This window comes from Phyllopteryx taeniolatus, chromosome 7, assembly GCF_024500385.1.
Source record: "Phyllopteryx taeniolatus isolate TA_2022b chromosome 7, UOR_Ptae_1.2, whole genome shotgun sequence".
In the NCBI taxonomy this organism is placed as follows: domain Eukaryota; kingdom Metazoa; phylum Chordata; class Actinopteri; order Syngnathiformes; family Syngnathidae; genus Phyllopteryx; species Phyllopteryx taeniolatus.
Window position 1 is genome coordinate 5,317,012 of NC_084508.1, and position 25,489 is coordinate 5,342,500.

The 25,489-nt window shown below is 45.0% G+C and overlaps 2 protein-coding genes and 6 non-coding genes across 12 annotated transcripts in view; 6 read left to right on the top strand and 2 right to left on the bottom strand.

The window, feature by feature from the left end:
* Positions 1–5,615, bottom strand: part of sned1 (sushi, nidogen and EGF-like domains 1) — a 30,441-nt gene extending 24,826 nt beyond the window's left edge. The window contains exons 1-6 of the mRNA XM_061780127.1: positions 5,176–5,615; positions 4,876–5,016; positions 3,062–3,224; positions 2,873–2,998; positions 577–690; positions 25–138 (exon numbers count right to left, since the gene is read on the bottom strand). Coding sequence (XP_061636111.1) covers positions 25–138; positions 577–690; positions 2,873–2,998; positions 3,062–3,224; positions 4,876–5,016; positions 5,176–5,487 — 970 coding nt within the window. The 5' untranslated portion in view covers positions 5,488–5,615. The remainder of the gene's footprint in view (positions 1–24; positions 139–576; positions 691–2,872; positions 2,999–3,061; positions 3,225–4,875; positions 5,017–5,175) is intronic.
* crocc2 (ciliary rootlet coiled-coil, rootletin family member 2) overlaps positions 5,322–25,489 on the bottom strand; it is a 57,556-nt gene continuing 37,388 nt past the window's right edge. For 4 of the 5 annotated variants that reach the window (XM_061780097.1, XM_061780096.1, XM_061780100.1 and 1 more), the window contains exons 25-38: positions 22,905–23,064; positions 21,794–21,961; positions 20,607–20,940; positions 20,416–20,543; positions 19,242–19,353; positions 19,025–19,179; positions 18,240–18,641; positions 17,820–17,969; positions 17,388–17,588; positions 17,127–17,240; positions 16,755–16,934; positions 15,304–15,391; positions 12,694–12,919; positions 7,826–8,105 (exon numbers count right to left, since the gene is read on the bottom strand). In XM_061780097.1, coding sequence (XP_061636081.1) covers positions 8,021–8,105; positions 12,694–12,919; positions 15,304–15,391; positions 16,755–16,934; positions 17,127–17,240; positions 17,388–17,588; positions 17,820–17,969; positions 18,240–18,641; positions 19,025–19,179; positions 19,242–19,353; positions 20,416–20,543; positions 20,607–20,940; positions 21,794–21,961; positions 22,905–23,064 — 2,503 coding nt within the window. In that variant the 3' untranslated portion in view covers positions 7,826–8,020. Of the gene's footprint in view, positions 5,464–7,825; positions 8,106–12,693; positions 12,920–15,303; positions 15,392–16,754; positions 16,935–17,126; positions 17,241–17,387; positions 17,589–17,819; positions 17,970–18,239; positions 18,642–19,024; positions 19,180–19,241; positions 19,354–20,415; positions 20,544–20,606; positions 20,941–21,793; positions 21,962–22,904; positions 23,065–25,489 lie in introns of those variants that run through there. The other variant, XM_061780098.1, reaches the window with a different exon arrangement.
* Positions 23,554–23,625, top strand: trnap-agg (transfer RNA proline (anticodon AGG)). Its single transcript has one exon. It is a non-coding gene; the product is annotated as a tRNA-Pro (tRNA).
* trnap-ugg (transfer RNA proline (anticodon UGG)) lies at positions 23,757–23,828 on the top strand. Its single transcript has one exon. It is a non-coding gene; the product is annotated as a tRNA-Pro (tRNA).
* trnap-cgg (transfer RNA proline (anticodon CGG)) lies at positions 24,244–24,315 on the top strand. The gene has a single exon. It is a non-coding gene; the product is annotated as a tRNA-Pro (tRNA).
* Positions 24,801–24,872, top strand: trnap-agg (transfer RNA proline (anticodon AGG)). Its single transcript has one exon. It is a non-coding gene; the product is annotated as a tRNA-Pro (tRNA).
* Positions 25,003–25,074, top strand: trnap-agg (transfer RNA proline (anticodon AGG)). Its single transcript has one exon. It is a non-coding gene; the product is annotated as a tRNA-Pro (tRNA).
* Positions 25,206–25,277, top strand: trnap-ugg (transfer RNA proline (anticodon UGG)). Its single transcript has one exon. It is a non-coding gene; the product is annotated as a tRNA-Pro (tRNA).

The following is a 25,489-nucleotide window of genomic DNA, read 5'->3' on the forward strand; positions in this document are numbered from 1 at the left end:
AAGCATGACAAAGCTGTGTCCCACCTGTTTGGCACAGCTCGCCAGTGTACCCTGGCGGGCACACGCAGGTGAAATTGTCGGCGGTCTGCACGCACAGCGCGCCGTTGAGGCACGGCCCGTCCCTGCACTCATCCACATCTGCAACGGAATGTTACATCCATATTTCAATATTTACTCAGCCGATTGATATATCCGCCACGCGGCTCCCCTCGTGCTGCAAGTATGCGCCGCTGGCCATCAAATAAAGTATCACAAGAGGTCGGATACGTCTTCGCACCGCTCGGCTGTGGGAATGTTCATGAAAACAACACAGAATCTATTCTTTCTTTTTCTTTCTTTCTTCCTTTCTTTCTTTCTTTCTATCTATCTGTCTATCGCATTTCTTATTCTTTATTTTTTCCTCTTATACAGCTCTTGAAAAAAATTAGAGACCACTGCAAAACTATCTGTTTTTCTGATTTTGCTTTTTAGAGTTCTATGTTTCGGTAAAATTATTATTATTTTTGCAATTGAAAATAATCTTTAAAATATTTGGATTTATGTAATTCATATTTTGCACATAAGCGATGCTGGTACCTGTTTCACACAGAGACCCGGTGTATCCAGGCGGACACTGACACCTGAAACTGTTGATGTGGTCTTGACACGTTCCTCCGTTCTGGCAGGGGAACGAAGCGCACTCATCCACATCTGCAACGAAAAGTAGAAGGCTTTTACAGACAGCGTGAAATGGGCTAATAAAGGTGCACAAATTCGATGTCGGTATGTGAAAGGTACGTATACGGAATGGGCCGACTCACCAAATTGCTGCAATGTCAAAGAAAACATATAATCGGCGGAAAAATGCGGGCTTTTACAGACAGTGTGAAAGGTGCACAATTTGGGGCAAATTCAAATTCAGTGTCTTATGTGTGTGAAAGGTACGTAATCAGAATAGGCCGACTCGCTAATTTACAAACCCAATTCCAATGAATTTGGGACGTTGTGTTAAACATAAATAAAAACAGAATACAATGATTTGCAAATCATGTTCAACCTATATTTAATTGAATACACTACAAAGACAAGATATTTAATGTTCAAACTGTTAAACTTGATTGTTTTTAGCAAAAAAATCATTAACTTAGAATTTTATGGCTGCAACACATTCTGGGACAGGTGGCAAAAAAGACTGAAAAAAATGTTGAGGAATGTTCATCAAACACCTGTTTGGAAAATCCCACAGGTGAACAGGCTCATTGGGAACAGGTGGGTGCCATGATTGGGTAGAAAAGGAGCTTCCCTGAATTGCTCAGTCATTCACAAGCAAAGATGGGGCGAGGTTCACCTCTTTGTGAACAAGTGCGTGAGAAAATAGTCGAACAGTTTAAGGAAAATGTTCCTCAACGTACAATTGCAAGGAATTAAGGGATTTCATCATCTAAGGTCCATAATATCATCAAAAGGTTCAGAGAATCTGGAGAAATCACTGCATGTAAGCGGCAAGGCCGAAAACCAACATTGAATGCCCGTGAACTTCGATCCCTCAGGCGGCACTGCCTCAAAAACCGACATCAATGTGTAAAGGATATCACCACATGGGCTCAGGAACACTTCAGAAAACCAATGTCAGTAAATACAGTTCGGCGCTGCATCCATAACTGCAACTTGGAACTCTACTATGGAAAGCAAAAGCCATTTATCAACAACACCCAGAAACGCCGCCTTCTTCTCTGGGCCTGAGCTCATCTAAGATGGACTGATGCAAAGTGGAAAAGTGTTCTGTGGTCCGACGAGTTCACATTTCAAATTGTTTTGGGAAATTGTGGACGTCATGTCCTCCGGGCCAAAGAGGAAAAGAACCATCCGGCCTGTTATGGACGCAAAGTTCAAAAGCCAGCATCTGTGATGGTATGGGGCTGTGTTAGTGCCAATGGCATGGGTAACTTACACATCTGTGAAAGCACCTTTAATGCTGAAAGGTACATACAGGTTTTGGAGAAACATATGCTGCCATCCAAGCAACGTCGTTTTCATGGACGCCCCTGCTTATTTCACCAAGACAATGCCAAACCACATTCTGCACGTGTTCCAACAGCGTGGCTTCGTAGTAAAAGAGTGTGGGTACTAGACTGGCCTGCCTGCAGTCCAGACCTGTCTCCCATTGAAAATGCGTGCCGCATTATGAAGCGTAAAATACGACAACGGAGACCCCGGACTGTTGAACAGAGTGAAGCTGTACAACAAGTAAGAATGGGAAAGAATTCCACCTACAAAGCTTCAATAATTAGTGTTCTCAGTTCCCAAACCTTTATTGAATGTTGTTAAAAGAAAAGGTGATGTAACACAGTGGTAAACATGACCCTGTCCCAGCTTTTTTGGAACGTGTTGCAGCCATAAAATTCTAAGTTAATGATTATTTGCTAAAAACAATAAAGTTTATCAGTTTGAACATTAAATAACTTGTCTTTGTAGAGTATTCAATTAAATATAGGTCGAACATGATTTGCAAATCATTGTATTCTGTTTTTATTTATGTTTAACACAATGTCCCAAGTTCATTGGAATTGGGGTTGTACTTACAATCCGTGTCCATGTTGTTTACACAGAACGCCGAAAAAGGCAGAAAATACCAGTTTTTACAGATGGAGTGAAAGGGGATTATGAAGAAGTCCAATTTGGGGCGGATTCAAAATTCGGCGTACTGCATGAAAAGTACTCACTACGAAATGAGAAGTTGAAGTCTGCTTAGAAAGTTAGGTAAATTGCTCTGTAGGTAGGTAGCAAGTGAGGAAGACAGATGAGTTGCTAGGAAAGTGGCTAGTAAGGTAGGTGGGAATGTATAGGTAGGTAACTTGGAACACTAGGTAGGTAGGCAGGTAAATTGACTGACTGATGTGGCAACGTCGTCCAGTGAAGCCTGACAAGCAGGAGCAGGTGAACGAGGGATTTCCGGTGATACAGTCGTCGATGCAGCGGCCTCCGTTAAGACACGGTCTCAGGTGCGGGCACACCGACGCTGGGGGAACAAGTTACCGTGTCAAAGTAGTCCCCGCAGGTGATGGAAAGGGGGCGCTCTTACCTGAATTGTTGCAGCCGCCCACCTCCACGTTAGCGTGGTCGATGCGGAAGACCCAGCGTCCCGGGAAGCCTACGTTGGTGGTGGCCTCCAGATTGGATACATCTTGGGTGCGCGAGCCAGGAATGTTGAAGTATCGTTTGCCGTCGCCGGCGTTAAAGCCTGCCTGGGGGGAGACGGGACCGGGGGAGCCAATCAGAGCCTGCTAACTAGTCTGCTCGCAAATCAGTATGTAATATGACTAAGAACACCGTGTGAAACCCGTCAGGCGATATCTGCCCAATATTTTAAGGTTATATAGCTACCTAGTAACCTAGCTAGCTAGCAACCTACCTACCTAGGGTACCTAACTACCTAGCTAGCTACCTATTAATCTTCCAACCACCTAGCTACCTACCCACTAATCTACGTACCTAACTACCTTCCTACCTACTTAACCATCCACTGACTACCTTCATACAGTCGCGAGCTACTTAGCTACTTACCAACATGGTTAACCACCTTGCTTTTTAAAAAGAAAAATTTAAGGAATCCCACTGAGGATGACTCTCACTTGCACATGGGATCCTCCTTGAGGAATCTGCATCAATGACGATTGGTTGTCATGCATGTTCTTTGGACTTTCCCGTTCACTACACCTTGAATACACAAAGTCCATGAAACAAACATTTCATTTTATTCCGCATTGAGTTGGGCCCTGTTGAGTTAAAACCTAGCCTGCAAACTAAAAAAAAAAAAACACACAAAAAAACAGGTTTTAAATGTGAATGTAATGTGGTTGTTGTGACGTAACTGTTTTTTTTTTTTTTAAGTATGAATAAGCAAACAAAAAATAAAGTTTTTTTCAAGGGGAAAAAGGGGGCACACTTGAATTTGTACACCTGTTAATAAGACTGTCCTAAAAGTTTTCTTTTTTGTGTGTGTTGCATTTTGGGAAATCAGCTGTTACGTTATGTTGAGCTTTTCAAATGGCACTTTGTCAAGTTAGTTATTGAAAACAGATGCAAGCTGGAGATTTTCCTGATAGACCAAATTTGCAACATGGGTTTCATTATTTTGATTGCAAGTGAATGATTTTCTTACCATTTCATGTTTTGACATGGACTTTCGGCGTTCCTCAGAAGTGTCCAAGATGACTTGACACATGCGTTCACCTGGAGTATCCGGATAACGCGAGGTGTGGTCGCCTTGCCGGATTTAACAGGCCGACCACACTTGTCAGGTCGATCCTCCAGGATAGAATTCCGGTTAAGAATATGTGTCACATCATCTGGGACTTCTAAGGAAGTCTATGCCAAAACATTTAGAGGGGAAAATTGCTCCTATCGTTGTCTATTAATGAATAAACACTTCCTGTAAGAGAGTTCCGAGGTAATTTTTTTCAATGGAACGCTTGTTTTTTTTTTTTTTTTAAATACACTGGTGTTGTTAATAATCAATGTACTTGAAAATGCATTTAATTACTTGCCAGAAGTTGGTTGAAACACCAGGCAAGATAAAACAAAGAACAAGCATTTTCCTTTTTGTATTTGTATATTTGCATATTAACAGAATAAAAAAAATAAAAAATACCCACTGCATCCAGTGAGGTTCTATGTTAACACAGCAAGGCACAAGGCAATGACTTTCCAAGCGATTGTTTAGTAAACACAACTAAATCGGGTTAAGGGCGTACCCACTGACCTACACAGACTACATACTGTATCTACCAATCACCTAACCTTCCACCTATCAACCTATCCTTTTAATTAGCTATGGACCTATCTACCTTCCCACCCGTCTACCTTTTTACCTACCGCTCTACCTACTATGCTTACCTGCGCTGCAATGCCTCCCAGGCCGTTTGCGTCCCCCCCGCTGCTGGCGTGCCTGCCGGTAGTCCAGGTGACGTTATTGTACTGGAAGATGGTGAACGAGAGCTCGCCGTCCGTAATAAGCACCACTTGGAACGTGTTCACCTGCACAAAAACAAGTGAACACACTTGTTTCTATAGTACTATACAGTTACCCCGCACCATGTTATGGTTCATCGGTCGCACCCCTGATATTTAGCGACTGTTTTTTTTTTTTTTTTTTTTTTTAAACAGGGTTTCATTGAATGAGGTAGAAGTCCGTACTGGCGTGGTAGAGCCGCCACCATAGAAGGTGACTTGGTGCCAGGTGGACACGAGCACCCAGGTGGCGTTAAAGTCGGGGAAGTCTGAGAAGTACATCTTGACGTCTCCGGCCGCCCGGCGGAGGATGTCCGGCTCGCGACTTTGTCGGTAGAAGACGCGTCCCGCACGCCGGTTGTCCACATCGGCCCAGAAGGGCGCCACTACCCGGCGGTCCCCGGCGATGGGGAACGCCACCGGGGTGAACTGGGACACCTCCCTGAGGAAGGACACGAGGCCGTTGTTGTTCACCTGTGGAAGACAGAAGTAAATCATCAGTGACTCAGAGTCAGCCTGGTAGATGTTTGCACTTGCTGAGTGGCAAACACATGCTAGATTTATTTATTCCAAGGAAGAACAGACAACAGCTGAGCAAACCAACAGATTCCCAAGTGGCAAGCCATTCAGACGGATGGACAGACAGGAAAGTTCACACATTTGCAGCTTACAAATCCAAACCCTCGTCATCATATAGCATGAAAACCTGCCTACCTGCCTATCTACCTACATACATCAATACCTACCCACAGACCTACTGTACCATGTGAAAGTAAATAGGTAGATAGTTGATGGTTATGTTGGTAGGTAGATAGATAGTTTGTAGTTATGTTGGTAGATAGGTAGGTTAGTACGTAGGCAGCTAGGTGCATAGGTAGGTAGCTAGGTCGGAAATAACGTAGATGGGTAGGAAGTTGGATGGGTAGGTCGGTAGATAGTTGGTAGTCATGTTGGTAGGTAGGTAGAGAGTTTGTAGTTCTTTGGGTAGATAGGTAGTGGGGTAAGTAGGTTTGAGGTAGGTGAGAAGGAAGGTAGGTTGCTGGAGAGGTGTCTAGGTAAGTGGGAAGGTAGGTAGATAGTTAGCAGTTGGGTTGGTAGATAGCTAAGTAGGTAGATAGGAAGGTAGGTGGCTCGGTAAGTAGGTAGATAGTTGATAGTTATGTTGGCAGATAGGTAGGTACATTAGTTGGTAGGTAGGAAGGAGGTTACATTGCTAGGACGGTGGCTAGGCAGGTAGGTAGACAGTTGGTACTAGTTATGTCGGTAGTTGGGTAGGTAAGTAGTTAACTAGGTAGGAAGGTGACTACGTAACATATAGTCGGTGGCTCGGTAGATAGCTGGCAGTTACGTTGGTAGGTAGTTGATAAAAATGTTGGTTGATGGGTAGGTAGGAAGCCAGGCAGGTAAATAAGTCAGTAGGTTAGTAGGTAGGTAGGTACAGGAGGTAGCTGAATAGGTAGGTAGGAAGGTTCGTAGTTAGTTTCCCCTCAATGTGCGGGGATGAACTTTGCCTCCGTGCCCGCATGGCCAAGCAGCATGTGACAAAACAACAACACGGAGGGAGACTCGGTGGAAGGCTCCCGGCCAGCTTTGGCTTGGCGCCCCCAAAACATCATTTGGTGTAAAAACAGCCCAGGAAGTTTTGTTTGGCTACGAGGACGGAAGCTCAGTTAATGATCCCCACCGCAGCTTTCTTCCCCTTCGCATCAGCGGGACGCGGTGAAAACATGGACTCCTGTGTACACGTGTGCATGCATGCAAATGTGTGTGTGTGTGTGTGTGTGTGCGTGGAGCATGGGCGTGGAGGTCAGCCCATCCGATAGCGGGAGTCGGTCGTGATGAAAGGGACGGGCGCTCGGGAGTTGTGAAGCTCCCACACCCGCAGAGAAACGCGCTAATGATGTGTTTCTGTGCGAAAGGGCCTTCAGATGACATTGGATAAACTCTACATGAATACAGAGATACTATATATACACAGATGGATGCAGGGAGAATAGTCAGCAGCGGTACATGAAGCTACTGTAGCAATAACAAGTCTATCTATGAGCAGTTAAGAACAACAGCAGCGGATTGACAAACATACATGCATATACAGTATATACGGAAGTGAATATGTACAGCAGTCAAAATAGTCAGCAGGTGCGAAAATAGTCAGCAGCGTTGGATGTAGCAAACAGCAATAAATAGTCTATATATAAGCAGTTGTGAAGGAAACAGAGCAGTGGCTTGACAACTACGCATGAATAAATAGCTACAGATGTGAATGGTAACAACAGCAACAATAGTCAGGAGCGTTGTATGTAGCAAATAGCAGCAAGCTCTATGTATAAGCGGTTGAGAATGAAACAAACACCAGCAGTGCAGTTTGGAGTCACAACTCGACATGAACAAATAAATAGGAGAAAAAGAAGACTATACTACACGATGTATATGAAATATAAAACAATACGATCAAATGGCGCTTGAATAGACAGCAGCGTTGTACTGGTATGTAACAAAAAACTATCAGGCATAGAGTAACAACGATACATGACTAAATATCGAAAACTATGCTATACTATGTGCATGTTATGTTTTCACAGTGATGGTAAACAAAAGCAGCAGGAACAGTCAGCAGCATTGTATGTAGCAAAAACCTATTTGCAAAAGTGTAGCATTAACTATACATGAATAAACAATACATAAAAGAATACTATACTATCATAAGCATGCTGTATAACTGAATGTCAACACAAGCAGCAAGAATAGTCAGCGATATTGTATGTGACTGAATTTACGAGCATTTTTCTGAACTGAGAGCCTTTTGTTTGCTTGCTGAGTAAAAAAAAAAAAATCAGTCCGAGCAAGCGGTGGATGTGTCTGAGCCTTTACACTTATGTGAGAGAGTGAACGGGTTCAAGTGCTGCCTGGCGTTGTCGTGTCGAAACAGCGCCAAGGTCAGATTCACAGGAGAAACATCTCTGTGTCCATATTTCTTCAAAAAAAAAAATTAAGGAGGGTTGGGGGGTTGAGTGGCGGACATATCCAGGATTTAGCTTGGGTGAGTTTCTGCCGGCCTAGGCGCTTTCATGGAGCACAACAAACTTTGATGTGGTCTTCGCTGGGCCAAAGCAAACCTGCCGAACGGAGAAGAAGGTGCCCAGGCGTCAACAGGAGGGGAAACACTACTTCTTTCTTGTCAAAAGACGGACGTTTCCGCTACTCCAAAGGCTTTTCGGCTCATAAATCCGCTTCGGAACAACTTTAATACGCCGGCGACTCTGCGGGTAATTGCAAGGCTCCTTGTTTAATCAAGGAAACTAGTCAGTCTATGTCATGACAAATCTTGCCCAGTTCCAGCCAAACATAACAACGCACGCCGGGTGAGAACATCTCGCATCTCATTAAAAGGTCTTGTAAAAATGTTTTGTTTTTTTGCTTCTTTCACTGAATATTTTTTCAGTTCTTGTCATTCGTATAAAATATCTATTCATTTCTATTTTTTTAATCCTTTCAGTTCCGTTTTTTTTAAGCACATTACGCAGGTTTCAAAACAACCTCAGCAAATTAAGATTTTATATATTCTCAGTACAGTGGTGCCTTGAGATACGACCGACTCACATGTTACTCGGCAGATTTTTTTTGCTTTAACTTGCGAACGCAGGCATGAGATATGACTACTGTATGCTGACAGTGAACTCAACTCAATTTACAATAAGCAGCTCTTTGGCAAATAGTGCACAGTACTTAAAAAAAAGAGGCTTTGAGCTGTTTATTGTCACACCCAGCAGAATTTAACTGTCTAACGAAACGTAACACAACGAGAATTACACCTTGTGCATTTTAAACAACAACGTAGCTGAGACTGTTAGTTTGATAGCTTAGTGCTAACGCTAACCAGCATCTATGTGGTGGTGCTATAACCCTTTAACACATTCACTGCCATTGGCGGCTTTAGAAGCCAAATATCCATGTTAACTGGGAAGGCTGGCAGTGAATGACTTTAAGCAACGGATTGAACACAAATGGTGTTATCCTCACAAGGGTCGCGGGAGTGCCTGAGCCTATCTAAGCTATCATCAGGTAGGAGGTGGGGTACACCCTGTACTGGTTGCCAGCCAATCACAGGGCACATATAAACAAACAACCATTCGCACTCACATTCACACCTACGGGCAATTTAGAGTCTTCAATTAACCTACCATGCATGTTTTTGGGATGTGGGAGGAAACCGGAGAGCCCGGAGAAAACCAACACAGGCACGGGGAGAACATGCAAACTCCACACAGGCGGGGCCGGGGATTGAACCCCGGTCCTCAGATCTGTGAGGCAGACGCTCTAACCAGTCAATCACCATGCTGTTATGCTAAGGTAAGCTAAGTGATCCATAGCTGCCATGCCTTCCCACTGCGGGTTTTAGCTCCCAGTGGCTAAGCTAAGTTTAAACAAGCTAAAATAAGCTACGCTAAGTGTTACATAATATAGTGAGTTGAGTCATTACGTTACTCCCCCATGGCTTTGCGATACCTATTTAAGCTCTTAGTGGCTATGCTAAGCGAAGCTATTACTGGATGTGGGGCCTGCTCAGATGCTGAATGACCACACGAACACGTATGGAACGGAACACTTAAAAAATAAATAAATAAATAAACTTTAGAGATGAGCACTTGCAGATGTTGGCCAGATCTTCTGTACACTTCTACGCATGCATCATGTGCTTCACTCCCAGCAACGTCTTCTTCTCCTTCTCTCCACTTTCCCTCGCAATAAAAAGCGGCGGATCGTAACTATCTCCCGCTCACATCTTCTTCCAAACATGTGCTGTCCTCCCTGACCTTCACGCTCCCGAACCCCTGCGTTAAAAAGTACGGTGAAAAAAAAACAACGAGTTGGGGGCTGGGCGGGCATTCGGTTTTGGGAGCCGCGGCGCACGGGACTGACATCTGGGTTGCGTTAAGCCTTGATTGGTCATTTCTAAGATAAAGCAGCTGGACAGTTCCGTGGGGAAGACCCTGCCATGTTTTCTGAGGCGTGGGAGGAGGGCAGAGGGTTGGTGGGGAATTATGGGGGGTGGGATCCCACAGCAACATGTGAAAACTCCCACTCACAAAGCACAACAACACGGTGACAGCCTGCCTGGTTACTGAGGTTTCATCTTGTCAATCACAGCGGACCAAAATAAAAGCAACATATGGAAAGCCGCTCGAGCATATGTTCGCAGTGCTCTTGAGTTATGAATGAAAACCAATGTGGTCGTTCAACCAGTGCACTGAGTTGTCTTACTAGTACTACGACTACAAAAAGTGTACAAATACCTGACCGACCTACGTACTTTAAAGGTAGATATTAAAAATATTGTATAAATGCTCAAAAGACTTTCCATAGGCACAGAAGATTAAAATCAAAGTTGTTTCAATACACTGTTGCTATGCTAATGTAGGCTAAAAGCTAAGCTAAGCCAGTCCTTACATTTGGTATGGTGCAGAATCACGATATTGATATTTTTCTGTGGCCGTTTAGATAGTTAAAAATTGTCTAAAACTTGACCGCGAGAATATTGCTACTTGGCGGTTGTGTATTGATATTGTACCATAAAACAATACCTGGTGATAGTTATCATTTTCATTGGTCGATACTGTAGCCTAAAATGAGACCATACATCACAATGTCCAAATGTTTCATTTATTTTAATATTTCATTATATTTTATTTCAATTTTATTATATGATTTTATTTTATTTTTTTTCTGTATGCGTCCCTCATTGGAAAACGTTTGGAGAGCCTTTGGTTAGGTTAAGGGGAAAATCCAAGCTACGTACTAAACAATGTTTTTTTGTTTACATTCGAGGCAGCAATTACGACATTTCCCAGCGCTCTTAAATGCAGCATAGGCGACTTCACTGACTTGCCCGTTGTTGCCATGGTTCCTCAGCCTCCCCTGGTGGCCATTTGAAGACTATGAGGAGGAAGAGGAAGAGGAGGAGGAGGGGATGCATAAGCGCACAACAGGTGGTGCTGATTTAAGGAACATCAAAGCCGGCGAAAAGTTCCCCTGCGAGTCGCACGGGACGGCGAAAACGTAGAACGGTGCAAAGCGGGGTTATGTGCACATCCACACACACTCACACACATTCACACACACACACACACACACAGATTTTTTTTAAGAGTAAATATCATATTCTTTTATGAGAAAAAAAAAATGTTCGGAAAAAAATATTTGTCTTTGGTCATAAAGTTGCATTTTTGCGAGAATCTTTTTGGGTTGTTTTTAGCTAAAATGGTTCTCTATTTTTAAGGAAAATGTCCTATTTTTAAGAACAAAATACATATATATTTTTTAAACAAAAACCTTCTTTTTTACATTTAAAAGTCATCGATTTGCAAAAACTGAGATTTGTGAAATTTGGTATTTTTTCAAGAACATTTTTATTTTTTAGTCAAAACATAATCAAATTTTGAGCATAAATTTATTGACAAAAAAACCCATCATATTCTATTATCCATCCATCCATCCATTTTCTACCGCTTATCCGAGGTCGGGTCGCGGGGGCAGTAGCTTTAGCAGGGACGCCCAGACTTCCCTCTCCCCAGCCACTTCATCCAGCTCTTCTTGGGGGATCCCGAGGCGTTCCCAGGCCAGCCGAAAGGCCAGCGTGTCCTGGGTCATCCCCGGGGTCTCCTCCCGGTGGGACGTGCCCGCAACACCTCACCGGGGAGGTCTCCGGTAGGCATCCGAATCAGATGCCCCAGCCACCTCATCTGGCTCCTCTTGATGTGGAGGAGCAGCGGCTCTACTCTGAGCCCCTCCCGGATAACCGACCCACAGCTCGTGACCATAGGTGAGGGTAGGAACGTATATCGACCGGTAAATTGAGAGGTTCGCCATTCGGCTTAGCCCCTTCTTTATCACAACGGACTGATACAAAGTCCGCATCACTGCAGACTCTGCACCGATCCGCCTGTCGATCTCCCGTTCCATTCTTCCCTCTCGTGAACAAGACCCCAAGATACTTGAACTCCTCCACTTGGGGCAGGATCTCATCCCCGACCTGGAAAGGGCACGCCGAATGAGGACCATGGTCTCAGATTTGGAGGTGCTGATTCTCATCCCAGCCGCTTCACAGTCGGGTGCGAACTGCTCCATATTATGATTATTCTATCATGAGAAAAACAATACTTGGGAGAGAAAAAAATTTCCAGCAAAAACTAGTATTTTTATAATATAATATTTTTTGTATATTTTTGTTTCTAACAAAAAAAAAAATATTTTGGAAGGAAAATTTCCCATTTTCTTTAACAAAGTCTTCTTGAGAATAATAAATTAAACAGGTTTCAACTTTACTTCAGAACAAAAACGCCTAATTTCTTTCAAGCAAAAAGCCATATATTTTTTTTTATTTAAAAAAATGAGTTTCTCAATTAAAAAAAACAACACGAAATTTGGAAAAATTCAGATTTGCTTTGGAAATTTTTATTTTTTTTTAGACATTTTTATTTCTTGATAAAAAATAAACAAATGTTATGTTATTTTATGGGGAACATTTTTGAGGGGAAAAAAACCAACTCAATTTTCTCTGTAAGAAATCACGCGATGCAAAACATGCATGCTACACATGCAGCGAGCCCCCCCAGCCCCATCTCATCCCCCTGGAGTCATGTCACTTTAGCTTGCCAAGTCCACACACACATACGCGCACACACAAAGAGACATAAACACACTCACATAGAGCCCCGTGTGTCGGTCTCCAAAGAAGGGGAACGCCACCAAGATCTCCAGGAGCCCCGAGCCTCCGTCGTCCTGGGCCACCGTCTGCGCGTCCCCCCGCTCCGGGCCGAAGGGGTAGAAGTCCTCCAGGGGCACGGCCGCCTCCGCCCCTCCAGGCAGCAGCAGCAGTAGCAAGGCGCACAGCAAGGAGGCCAGCAGCGGCAGCAGCATGGCCTTGGCCGCCCTAGTGGGGGAGCAGATGGAGGAGGCCCTGACTCGAACCCACCTCGGGGGTGGGGGTGGGGTGGGGGGACAAGTTGTCTCGGAGAGTCTCGCGCCGGTTTTTCAGCTCTGCAGTGTGTGAGGAATATTGGGGATTCCTCACATTTTGCTCTGGGAATGAACAGAGCAGCAGCCGAAGCAGGTTTTTTTTTGTTGTTGTTGGGGGGGGGGGGGGGGGAGTGGGGGTTTGGGTTAAACAATCCTGCAATTTGTTTTTTTCTTCAGGTTCCCTGATGGCTGAGCTTGTGAGATATCCTCAATAAAAGCGCTCTATTCTAAGCCCGCTAAAGGACTTCTTTCACTGTTTGGCCACACCTACGCCCCCCCAAAGCGGGCATAGACCACCTTGCATAATTAGCCGGTGGCGGCCAATGGCGACGCAGGGGGCGGGTAACCGGAGCGTGGCCGGGGGCGGGACTATGGTAATCAACGAGTCGCTTGAAGCCCTGCCCAGCCGCTGAGGGGACAAGTGTGTGCGCACAAGGAGGTGCACTCATGAAATGTGTGTGTCCGTGTGTGCGTGCTGAAACACTACACACACACACACACACACACACACACACATAGTACATGAATAAAAGCCATTTGAGCATTCATTCGATATCCTTGAGATCCAGTTTAAGGTCACTGTACTAGGGTGTTCTGTGTCATTACTATTTAGACAATTCAGCTCACTAGTACAACAACTAGTAGGCTGACTGTGTCTTACTAGTAACATTCTATCCACTACTAATGCCACTTATGGGCTAGTAATACGGATATCAGATAAATGCTCAAACAGCATTCTGTATTACTTTACTAGTTTGCAACATGTGTGCTACTAGTATGCAATTACACTACTAGCGCACGACAACACGCAACTGGTAGGACATTTCTGTGATGTGAAATACTAGTACGCAATGAAACCTTACTAGAAGACTATGGAGAGGCGTTTGAGCATTTATTCGAGATCCTTGATATCCCGCTTAAGGTCTATGTTCTAGTACGCTCTTTGTCCTCACGAGTAAAACAACTTTGGCACAGTAGTTGGACAACTACATGTTACGAGTGAGGCAAAACTTCACGAGTGGATATCTGCGTGCTACTAGTACTACTTGTGACGTAAAATTCTACGAGTTAACATCTAGCGCTTCACTACTACTACTACTTTGATCTTAAAGTAGTGTCCAGGAGGTTACTAGTGTGTGACACATGCCTACTCGTTGGAACTAGTTGCGTCAGTAGCTTACTACTAAAGTTTGATTGCGTACTAGTCGGCCAAAAGTGGCATTAGTAGCGAGAAACTTTACTAGTAAGACAGTCGTTCTGCTAGTACGTCCTCTTTGTTCTACTAGTGTGTTGAATAGTGTTACAAGAGAGGATAGAGCGTACTAGTACATGGACCTTAAGTTGAATATTAAGGATATTGAATAAGTGCACAAACAGCTTCACACACACACACACACACACGCTTTTGTGGTTTGTCCTCTCACAGCCACCACAACACCAAATCCATGCATTTTTTTATTTTCTATTTAATGAGTCGGTGTGTTGTGAAAGACACTTCTGTTCCACATGGAATCCCACCCCCAGATACCCCAAAGACCATCCCCCCAAAAAGAAAAAAAAAAGAACCCCCCAAAAAACCCCACAAAGAACAGTAAATGTGGTAGATGTGCCAAGATAATTTGACTTAAAACAAAATAAATAAAAAACACCATTTTCCCTTCAATGTCCATTTGATAGTTTTTCCAACCTTAGTGCAGTAAATGACTCGTGATGATGATGACTGATGATGATAATGATGCTTTATATTCAATAATTAATAATCAATATATTGGTGCCTCGAGATTGATCGAGTTTGATTCGTTCCATGACCACACTTGAAACATATCTCAAATTATCTTTCCCCATTGAAATGAATGGAAAAGTTCACGATTTGTCACAATAATTTGGAAACACAAATACCAATATGCAACACTTTATTTCTATAAATCTCCGCCAGTGTTTACATTTTCAAATGGTCACTTCTAAAACATTGCTAGACAATCACAAAGTCCCATCGCTGATGAGCTATTTTTTCGAACAGGCACCAGGTCGGTGACCCCTGCCCGAAAGGTTTATAAAACTGCGACACCGATGCTATTCGTTTGGCCGTCTATGACTTTTCGTTGGGTCACTCACATCTCAAGGCACCACTTTACGCCAAATTATTATCAAACGTCTCAGGGTCCAAAAATGTTGGGATTTCGCAACAGTTTTCACACAGGAAATTGGAAAAAATCATCCCTTCTGGGGTCCACTCAGTCTAATGTCATAAACAAAAGTGTATTTGTTGTAGTCCAGCATGTTGCGGGCGCTACATACTTGAGTGCACGCTCGGCCGGAGCATCTTATGGACGGATGCCTGTCGCCTCCGCGTCTCCTCGTCCAGCTGCTGCTTGAGCGTGAACACCTGCGCACCAGGTATACCTTCAGAGACTGCGGCCTTCAAGAGCTGCAGTCTACCCCCGCTTATTCGCGCTTTGTTTCCTAATGCCCTCTAAATAGTAGTCAGTACAACTGTCACCATTTAAAATGCTTCCGATTAACTCCAAATAAATTTAAGATGTTCAAGTATGATATGATGACTCCGTCTTGTCTAAGGCTGAATCAGCACGCACCTGCCACCATTTAAAATTTCTCTGATTAGTCCAAAATAAAATTCAGCTGTTTTAATAGGCTTTTCCTGACAAATGACTTATAGCACAGGCCTGAAAGTTTTGTGCTGACTGCTATTTGGAACTGTTCATAATTCCTCTCACCTTGACTAAGGCCCTTGTTCCAGCTGAAGAAAAACAGCCCCAAAGCGTGATGCTGCCACAACCATGCTTCACTGTAGGTATGGTGTTAATTCTTTTGGTGATGAGCAATGTTGTGTATGCGCCTTTTGGGATTAGGGCGAAAAAGTTCGTTTATTGCATTGGACCATAACACATTTTCCCACACGTATTTGGGAAATTTTGTTATGGTCCAATGAAACCAAGGTTGAACGAACACTGCTCATTAGCAGAAAAATACCAAAAGAACCACAGTGAAGCATGGTAGTGTCGTGCATGGGGGCTGCTTTTCTTCAGCTGGAACTCGGGGGCCTAAATCAGGGTGGAGAGAATTATGAACAGTTCAAAATAGCAGAGAATGTTTGCACGAAACCTTCAGGCTTCTGCTAAAAGAGCGACAAATGTCAGGAAAAGCCTACTAGAACATCTGAACTTTATTTGGGGCTAATAAGAGAGATCTTAAACGGTGGCAGGTAAAAATGTGATTTGTGCAGGTCACATTAATGGTGGAAAAGGTTTTGAAATAATTTATCCATCCATCCATTTTCTGTACCGCTTATATCTTCGTCTTAATTATTATTTGCTTTAACTCGCAAAACCCTGGTATTTGAACAAGGGTGTGTACACTTGTTGTATGTTCTGTTTGTATGTGTTGCTGTTGCCTGTGTGGCAACTGTTCGAAGATTTACTCAAACATCGATGCTAATTTCCATTCGCCTGTCTGGGGTTTTGCATTATATGTTAGCATTAAACTAGCAGAATTTCGTTAGACAACATTACATTTTGGGTAAACATTTTGCAAATTAAATGTACAATGTTTAGTTTTTTTTTGTTTTATGTATCAGTTTTACAGTAAAGTTCAACTGTGTGCGACAAATATACAGTTTGAAGTAAGCACCCTCTGATGTGGGGGTTCACTGTACTGTATTAATATTGGCAATTCTAAACAATTTTGGGGGCGCGTCAATTAATCTGGGTTCACTGTCCATCCACACGTACCTGATCTTCCAGACACTTGACCCTCTGGCGGTGGGCCTTCTCACGGCTCTCCTGCGCCTGCTGGGCCTGGAGCTGTGTGTTGCGCAGCCGCTGCGTGGCGTCGTCCAGCTCCTGGTGGTGGCACGTCGCCGCCTCCAGGAGGCGCTGTGCCTGAGTCTGCTCCAGCTGGCCCACGTGCGCCTGAACACATGAAACATACACGTGCACAAAAATACACACCAAATAGTGTAAGTACATGAGGAGTGATCCATGATCCAAAGCATCATGTGTCTGACATCCATCAATCCATCCTACGTTGATGAAAAGGGACAGCTCATGATCCAAAGCATACCACATCATCTGTCCAACATCCAAAGTAAAAGTGGTGCTGACCTGCAGGGCTGTCACCTGGTGCTGCCTCTCCACCAGCTGCCGCTCGAGGCAGACCAGCGCCTGATGCGTCTCCGTGGCAACCGCTTCCTTCGTCCTCAGCCTCTCCATCTCCGCCTGACCACACATCAACACACACGTGAAGGAAGAATCCCCAAAATAATGCCAACGACAAAGCAAATGAAAACAATCAGTAAGTTAATAATGCATGCTGCGTGCTTACAATGCAGCTGACTAGTCCTGCTGCCTTTTGTCTTATCTCACCTTCTCCAACGACTTCCTGAGAGCGCTTTTGTCTTTTCCTAATCGGGTCATGGCTTTCTCCGTGTCGGCTTTTTCCCGCTGTAGCTGCTGCAGTGTCACCTGTAGGCTCGTCACCTTACTTTCCAGATTTGTCGCTTTGTTCTCCAGCAGCTCAGCGTTCTTCCGCGCCGCCTCTTGCGCCGCCTGTTGCCGCTTCAGACTCTGTGGGGGGCACAAACAATTACAATTCTATATATACTACTCACAACATTAGGTACGCAATAGAAATATTTTGCCTTTACAAAACTAAAGGAAACAGAAATTAATTATGCGTCAGCATTAAGATAGAATACTTTTGTCAGTTAGGTGCTTTGGTAAAATACGCAACATGAAGTTGCCTGCCACCATGTAGTTGACTATCCTATCACTAGTGGAAGTACCACTGTGGCTGACCTGCTGCAGGCTCTTGTTGTGTTTGTCCAGCTCACAATTCCTCAACTCAGAGTCCCCCCGGTCCCTCTGAAGGGTCTGACTGTGCTCTGTCAGAGAGTGGTTCAGCTTCTTGCTCTCCGCCAGGGCGTCTCGGGTTTCGTCCAGACGATCCTGTGATGTCACATGTCGGGATCAAAGCTCGCTCAGGATATGTTCAGTGTCAATCCTCAAGAGATCTTGAAACGAAGGGAAAATTTTGACAAAGCTCCCTTGTCTTTTAAGCCGTTTTACACTGGCAAACCTTCAAATATTCAGGGGTGTGGGTTAGGATTTCGGGTAAGGGCTTACGTTTCAGGTTAGAATGAAAAGGAATCAGTAGTTTAATTGAAGAAAAAAAAAATCAACCCAAGTGTAAAACTGTAAATGGAGGTAACGGAGGACCTGCAGGAGTCGTCGTTCAATCTCGCTGTCAGTCATGGCTCTTTGCAGTTGCTTCAGGTTCTCCTGCAGCGCCCCCTCGCTGCTGCGCTGTTCACTGAGTGCGGCGGTCACCGCTCGCACCTGCTCTCCTAACTGGCCCTGGCGCCGCTCGGCCCGGGCCAGCGCCGCGCTCTGCCGCTCCTCGCCGGCCCGCAGCGAGGCCTGGCTCTCGGCCAGCCTCTGCCGCGACGTCGCCGCCGCCGCCTCCAGCTCGGATGCAGTTTGACGGGCGAGCTGCAGCTCGTCCTCCAGGGACTGCCGACTGAGCTCCAGGCGCACCGAGCTCCTTTGGGCCTCCTCCAGGGCCTCTTTTAGTCTTGCAAGCTCCGAGTGTGCGTCGGCCTGGGAGCTGTCCAGCTTATCCTATAGAATCATTACAATTTTCAGTCTAAAATGTCTCACAAAAGTGAGCACACCCCTCACATTTTTGTACATATTTTATTATATCTATTCATGGGACAACACTTCGTTACAATGTAAACTAGTCAGTGTACAGCTAGTATAACAATGTATATTGACTATACCTTCATATAACTCAACAGACAACCATTGGTGTCAAAACCGCGAGCAACAAACGTGAGTAAATCCCTAAACCCCTTGTGAAAATATCCAAATAGTGGCCAAAGTGTTTTTTGTATTTCCTGTAGCCATTTGAAAAAATGTGATCGGTGTACTAACTTTTGAGAGGTCCTGCATGTACCTACACAGTGATGCTTAATCCTGCTGACTGTTCTGTGAATACACACCCTTAGCGAGTTAGACTCGGCCTGGGAAGCGAGCAGAGCAGACCGGAGCTGAGCCGCCTCCTCCTCCAGGCCCATCTTGTCTCGCTCGGCTGCTTCCCGGTGCCGGAAAAGCGAGGTCTGGGATTCGCGCAGTTGCTCTTCAATCTCCCGATTTCCTGCAAATAATCATTGTGTTGAATTTTGAAGTCGCTCTTGTTAACGTGCATCCACTCCCTACCGTCTTTGAACTGCTTCAGGGACTTGTGCAGTTTGGTCACCTCACTGGTCGACTTGTCCTGGAGTGCTGAGACCTGCTCGCGTAGAATCACCAGCTGTGCCTTGGACTCATCCTAAAGTAAAAAAAACAAATGGACTCTTTCTACAGTTCATTTGTATTTAACTTTGAAGTTCAATACATTTGCATTCAATAATTATTTTTTTTAACATTTACTAAGGTGCAATTTTTATTTAACTTTTGTGCGAAATACATTTTAATTGAATCTTGGGGTCTTGTTCACGAGTGAGGGAAGAATGGAACGGGAGATCGAGAGGTGGAAGCTCGGTCATCCGGGAGGAGCTCAGACTAGAGCCACCGCTCCTCCGTTTTGAGAGGAGCCAGATGAGGTGGCTCGGGCATCTGTTTTGGATTCCTCCAGGACGCCTCCCTCGTGAGGTGTTCCGGGAGGAGACCCCGGGCACGCCCCAGGACACGCCGGAGAGACTACGTCTCTCGGCTGGCCTGGGAACGCCTCGGGATCCCCCCGGAAGAGCTGGGGGAAGTGGCTGGGGAGAGGGAAGTCTGGGCTTCCCTACTTAAGCTACTGCCCCCGCGACCCCACCTCGGATAAGCGGAAGAAAATGGATGGATGGACATTTGAATTTAATCATTACTTAAGTATAGTTTCTTTTATTTTCCTTTTAAGCAGTGTCAATGTTCAAACTGTGTATAATCCATCCATCCATCAATTTACCATACCGCTTTATCCTCACAAGGGTCACGGGCTGCTGGAGCCTATCCCAGCTATCGTCGGGCGAGAGGCGGGGTACACCCTGAACTGATCGCCAGCCAATCGCAGGGCACATATAAACAAACAACCATTCGCACTCACAATTCACACCGACAGGCAATTTAGAGTTGTCAATTAACCTACCATGCATGTTTTTGGGATGGGGGAGGAAACCGGAGTGCCCGCAGAAAACCCACGCAGGTACGGGGAGAACATGCAAACTCCACACAGGCGGGGCCGGGGATTGAACCCCGGTCCTCAGAACTGTGAGGACCGCTACTGTGTATAATGTTACAATAATATAAAATACACTTTTTAGAAATAAAATAGTTTTTTGATGACACATGCTTTACAGCCTGGATTAGAGTTTAGGATTAGAAGAACTGGTAAAGAGTGAAGACATACTCTTTCTCTCTGTGTGTCCCTGAGTTCTCTCTGGAGTTCCTGCAGGCCAGCCTGGATGGAGTCCAAGTCCATTTCTTCATCGTCAGCACAGGAAGTGGAGATGCCGGTCACGCCGTCTCCCGCCGAGCCTGTGGCGAGCGTGTGTAAACCTCCTGACAGCCGCATGTAAACTAACAAGCAACATGACAAACCTTGACGAGGAAGTCTCCTCCTGGGAGATGTCAGGCGGAGACGGCGCAGCGTGGAACCCACCGCGGATATTTTGCGGTCCAACTCGCGCCGCAGGGCCTCGCTCGCCCCCAGCCGATGCTCCAGGTCCAAGGCGGCGGCCTCGGCGTGACCCAGCCGGGCACTCACCTCTGCTGTCTGGAGGGCGGCGTCCTCCAGAGCCCGCTGCAGCCGGGCGGCCTGGTCGCAATGCTTCTGGGCGGCCAGCTGCTGCTGCGCTTGTCGGACTTGCAGGAGCTCCGAGCTCTGACGCTCGGCCTCCTCCAGCTCCAACACTCGCCTCTGCAGGGATGACGCCTGATCAAGAATAACAGAGCTGCCATTACACTTGGTGGTAAAGCACAGTGATTCTCAAAGTGCGGTACTTGTTAGAATCACTGCCGAAGGACAGTTCAGTTGCATTTAACTTTTAAGTTCAATACATTTGCTTTTAATCTTAAAGAACAGTTTATTTTAAACATTTATGTGGGTACAAATTTTATTTTAGTTTTATGTGCAATATATTTGAATCGAATCATTAGTGAAGTATTTTTGTCCCCTTTATTTAAGCGCAGTGTTAATGTTCAAACGATGCAGAATTTTACAGTGGCTTAAAATAATATAAATATGTCATTTTACATTTTTCATTTCATGTCAGCAAGAGTGAGAGCAGGCTTTAAGGAATACTTAATACTTTATTGAAAATAATTAGGCGTAAGAGTTTCAAGCGTGTGTGGTAAAACTATTATAACAAAATTATGGTCTCTCTATATTGCCAATCGAGTGTTCACATTATCAAGAGTCCTGTAATATTTGTTTAATAATTTTTTCCATTTTCCCTAAGTCGGTAAATCAAATAGTGTTATCATTTTTTTATATTATTTAAATAATTGAACAGTTTATCGATTATTACTGTATTGTAAATAATAAATGAAAAAACAAATAAATAATTTTACACATATATTCAAAATGTTTGAACAACTAATTTGTAAATTGATTATAATCAAATTATAAATACAATTTGAAAAATTGCATGAATTATTATTTTATTATTGAAATTTAATGTATATATATATTTTTTTAACCTTATCTATGAATGACCAAGCCCATCCTTCAGTTTCAAAAAACAAATGTGGCCCTTGAGCACAAATGTTTCAAAGATGGGCATTACCTGATTGTTGGCTGCATCTCTGGCAGCCTCGCATTCCAACACTCTCCGCTTGAGGTCGAAGGCCAGGCGTTGCGCTTCCTCCTGCTGCTGTTCCTCCTGACAGAGTTGCACCTGCAGCTGCTTCAGCTCCTGCTCCCGACGCTGCTTCTCACCTTGCATGACCTTTACCTGCGATAAACAACACCTGTTTTAGGGTTTTTCCTCCGGCCGATTTCCAACAGGTAAACATCATTTGAGGATATGGGAGGCAAAGTGAGTGTATTTACTTAGGAAGGTGTAAAGTTAAATATTAGTGCAAACCCAACGTAAAGTAGTAATTTCTGGCGATGTTCATGTCACTGAGTCCTAAACTTTCCAGATTTTTGTTTTCCAAAAACACAGTTTTGATCTGCAGTGGCTGGACAAACCCCTGGCTCAGACATTCTAAGCAAGACATGCTAGAAATATATGCCAGATGCATTGTGGGCTTGCTGCTGCGCAAATGAGACGGACGTCCACAAACTACCGGCCGGGTACCTTAAAGCAGTGGTTCTCAAATTGGGGTGCCCCGGGGGTCTCCGAGCCATTATTGGGGGTCTGCAAAATAATTTGCTTTCCTTGTTAAACATTGAATTTGATGTAATAATATGACGAAAAATTGGACTTTATTCTTGTAAGATTGCCGCCTTTTAGCCTTGAAAAAAACTTGACTTAATTCTCAAATCACGACATCTTTAAAATTAATAATAATTTGTTCACCTTGCAGTCTAACTTGTAAGGGCTCCCTAGACCCAAACATTTTGACAACTTCAATTTAGAAACTAAAGGCGTCTTTTCCAGAAACAAAAGTCAGAACGTCAGAATAAAGTTGTATTAATGAAATTCACTTATGAATATGACCCCCCCCCCCGTTAAACTTAATGTATGATATGACTTTATCCTGGAAAACAATAATGTTTTAGTTCATGTAGAGATTATGAAAAATGGTAAATGTGTGAATACTGCTGCTTTGACAGTTCAATCTCCCTCAAGAGATGAATAAAGTATCTATCGAGATATCTGTTATGATTGCTCTATTGACTTTTCGCAGATGCACTTTAGTCATATTTCAATTCATTTTTCACATTCTGACCTGTCTGTGCAGGTCCTGGTTTCGTCTGCGTGTCTGCAGCCGTGACTTCTCAATCTCCCGCATGCTACTCCTGAGCGTGGATGCCTCCTGCTGCATGGAGACATTGTGCTCCTCCAAGACGGACACCTGCTGCTCACGCTCCTCCACTGCTCGCCGCAAGCTGATAGGAGGAAGAAATAAGTCATTTGGTCGAGTGGCATGATTCTCAAAAAAGGGGGTCAACAGATGTTTTGTGGCTCGTGGATCTAGTGGCAGGGTTCTCACTTTGGGTGCGAGAGGTCCCGGACGAGCCCTTATATGAAGGCCCTCTCTGACCTTTTCTGGCAATTGTTCTCGCTTTGGGTGCGAGAGTCCATGGTCAAATCGCGGAGGAGCCCAAATGAGAAGGCTCTCCCTGACCTTTTCTGGCAATTGTCATGTGGTGGCCCATGTGACAAAACGGGGTTTTGCTCGTTGGTCTCGTGAAATGATTCTCAAAAAGAGGTCAAACAAGCATTTTGTGGCTCGTTGGTCTAGGGGCATGATTCTCGCTTAGGGTGCGAGAGGTCCCTGGTCCATGTGGTGGCCCATGTGACAAAACGGGGGATTTCTTTTTGCTAGTTGGTCTCGTGGCATGATTCTCAAAAAGGGGTCAATGAAGAGATTTTGTGGCTCGTTGGTCTAGGGGCATGATTCTCGCTTAGGGTGCGAGAGGTCCTGGGTTCAAATCCCGGACGAGCCCCAATGTCAAAGCCCTCCCTGAAATTTTTGGGCAATTGTCATGTGGTGGCCCATGTGACAAAGCGAGTATGTCCATTTGCTAGTTGGTCTCGTGGCATGATTCTCAAAAAGGGGACAAGAAAGGCATTTTGTGGCTCGTTGGTCTAGGGGCATGATTCTCGCTTTGGGTGCGAGAGGTCCCGGGTTCAAATCCCGGACGAGCCCAACGAGAAGGCCATCCCTGACCTTTTCTGGCAATTGTTCTCGCTTTGGGTGCGAGAGTCCATGGTCAAATCCCGGACGAGCCCCTATATTAAGGCCCTGTCTGACCTTTATGACAATTGTCATGTGGTGGCCCATGTGACAAAGCGAGTATGTCCATTTGCGAGTTGGTCTCGTGGCATGATTCTCAAAAAGGGGACAAGAAAGGCATTTTGTGGCTCGTTGGTCTAGGGGCATGATTCTCGCTTAGGGTGCGCGAGGTCCCTGGTTCAAATCCCGGGCGAGCCCCTATGTTAAGGCCCTGTCTGACCTTTATGACAATTGTCATGTGGTGGCCCATGTGACAAAGCGAGTATGTCCATTTGCTAGTTGGTCTTGTGGCATGATTCTCAAAAAGGGGACAAGAAAGGCATTTTGTGGCTCGTTGGTCTAGGGGCATGATTCTCGCTTCGGGTGCGAGAGGTCCCGGGTTCAAATCCCGGACGAGCCCAACGAGAAGGCCATCCCTGACTTTTTCTGGCAATTGTCATGTGGTGGCCCATGTGACAAAACGGGGTTAACATTTTGCTCGTTGGTCTCGTGGCATGATTCTCGCTTAGGGTGCGAGAGGTCCCTTGTTCAAATCCCGGGCGAGCCCCTATGTTAAGGCCCTGTCTGACGTTTTTGACAATTGTCATGTGGTGGCCCATGTGACAAAGCGACTATGTCCATTTGCTAGTTGGTCTCGTGGCATGATTCTCAAAAAAGGTAAAAGGACAACAAAGGTATTTTGTGACTCGTTGGTCTAGGGGCATGATTCTCGCTTCGGGTGCGTGAGGTCCTGGGTTCAAATCCCGGACGAGCCCAACGAGAAGGCCATCCCTTACTTTTTCTGGCAATTGTCATGTGGTGGCCCATGTGACAAAGCGAGTATGTCCATTTGCTAGTTGGTCTCGTGGCATGATTCTCAAAAAGGGGTCAATGAAGAGATTGTGTGGCTCGTTGGTCTAGGGGCATGATTCTCGCTTAGGGTGCGAGAGGTCCTGGGTTCAAATCCCGGACGAGCCCAAAGAGAAGGGCATCCCTACCCTTTTCTGGCAATTGTCATGTGGTGGCCCATGTGACAAAACGGGGATGACTTTTTGCTAGTTGGCCTAGTGGCATGATTCTCAAAAAGGGGTCAATGAAGAGATTTTGTGGCTCGTTGGTCTAGGGGCATGATTCTCGCTTAGGGTGCGAGAGGTCCTGGGTTCAAATCCCGGACGAGCCCCAATGTCAAAGCCCTCCCTGAAATTTTTGGGCAATTGTCATGTGGTGGCCCATGTGACAAAGCGAGTATGTCCATTTGCTAGTTGGTCTCGTGGCATGATTCTCAAAAAGGGGACAAGAAAGGCATTTTGTGGCTCGTTGGTCTAGGGGCATGATTCTCGCTTTGGGTGCGAGAGGTCCCGGGTTCAAATCCCGGACGAGCCCAACGAGAAGGCCATCCCTGACCTTTTCTGGCAATTGTTCTCGCTTTGGGTGCGAGAGTCCATGGTCAAATCCCAGATGAGCCCCAACGAGAAGGCCCTTCCTGACTTTTTGCTCGTTGGTCTCGTGGCATGATGTTCAAAAAAGGGTTCAATGAAGAGATTTAGTGGCTTGTTGGTCTAGGGGCATGATTCTCGCTTTGGGTGTGAGAGATC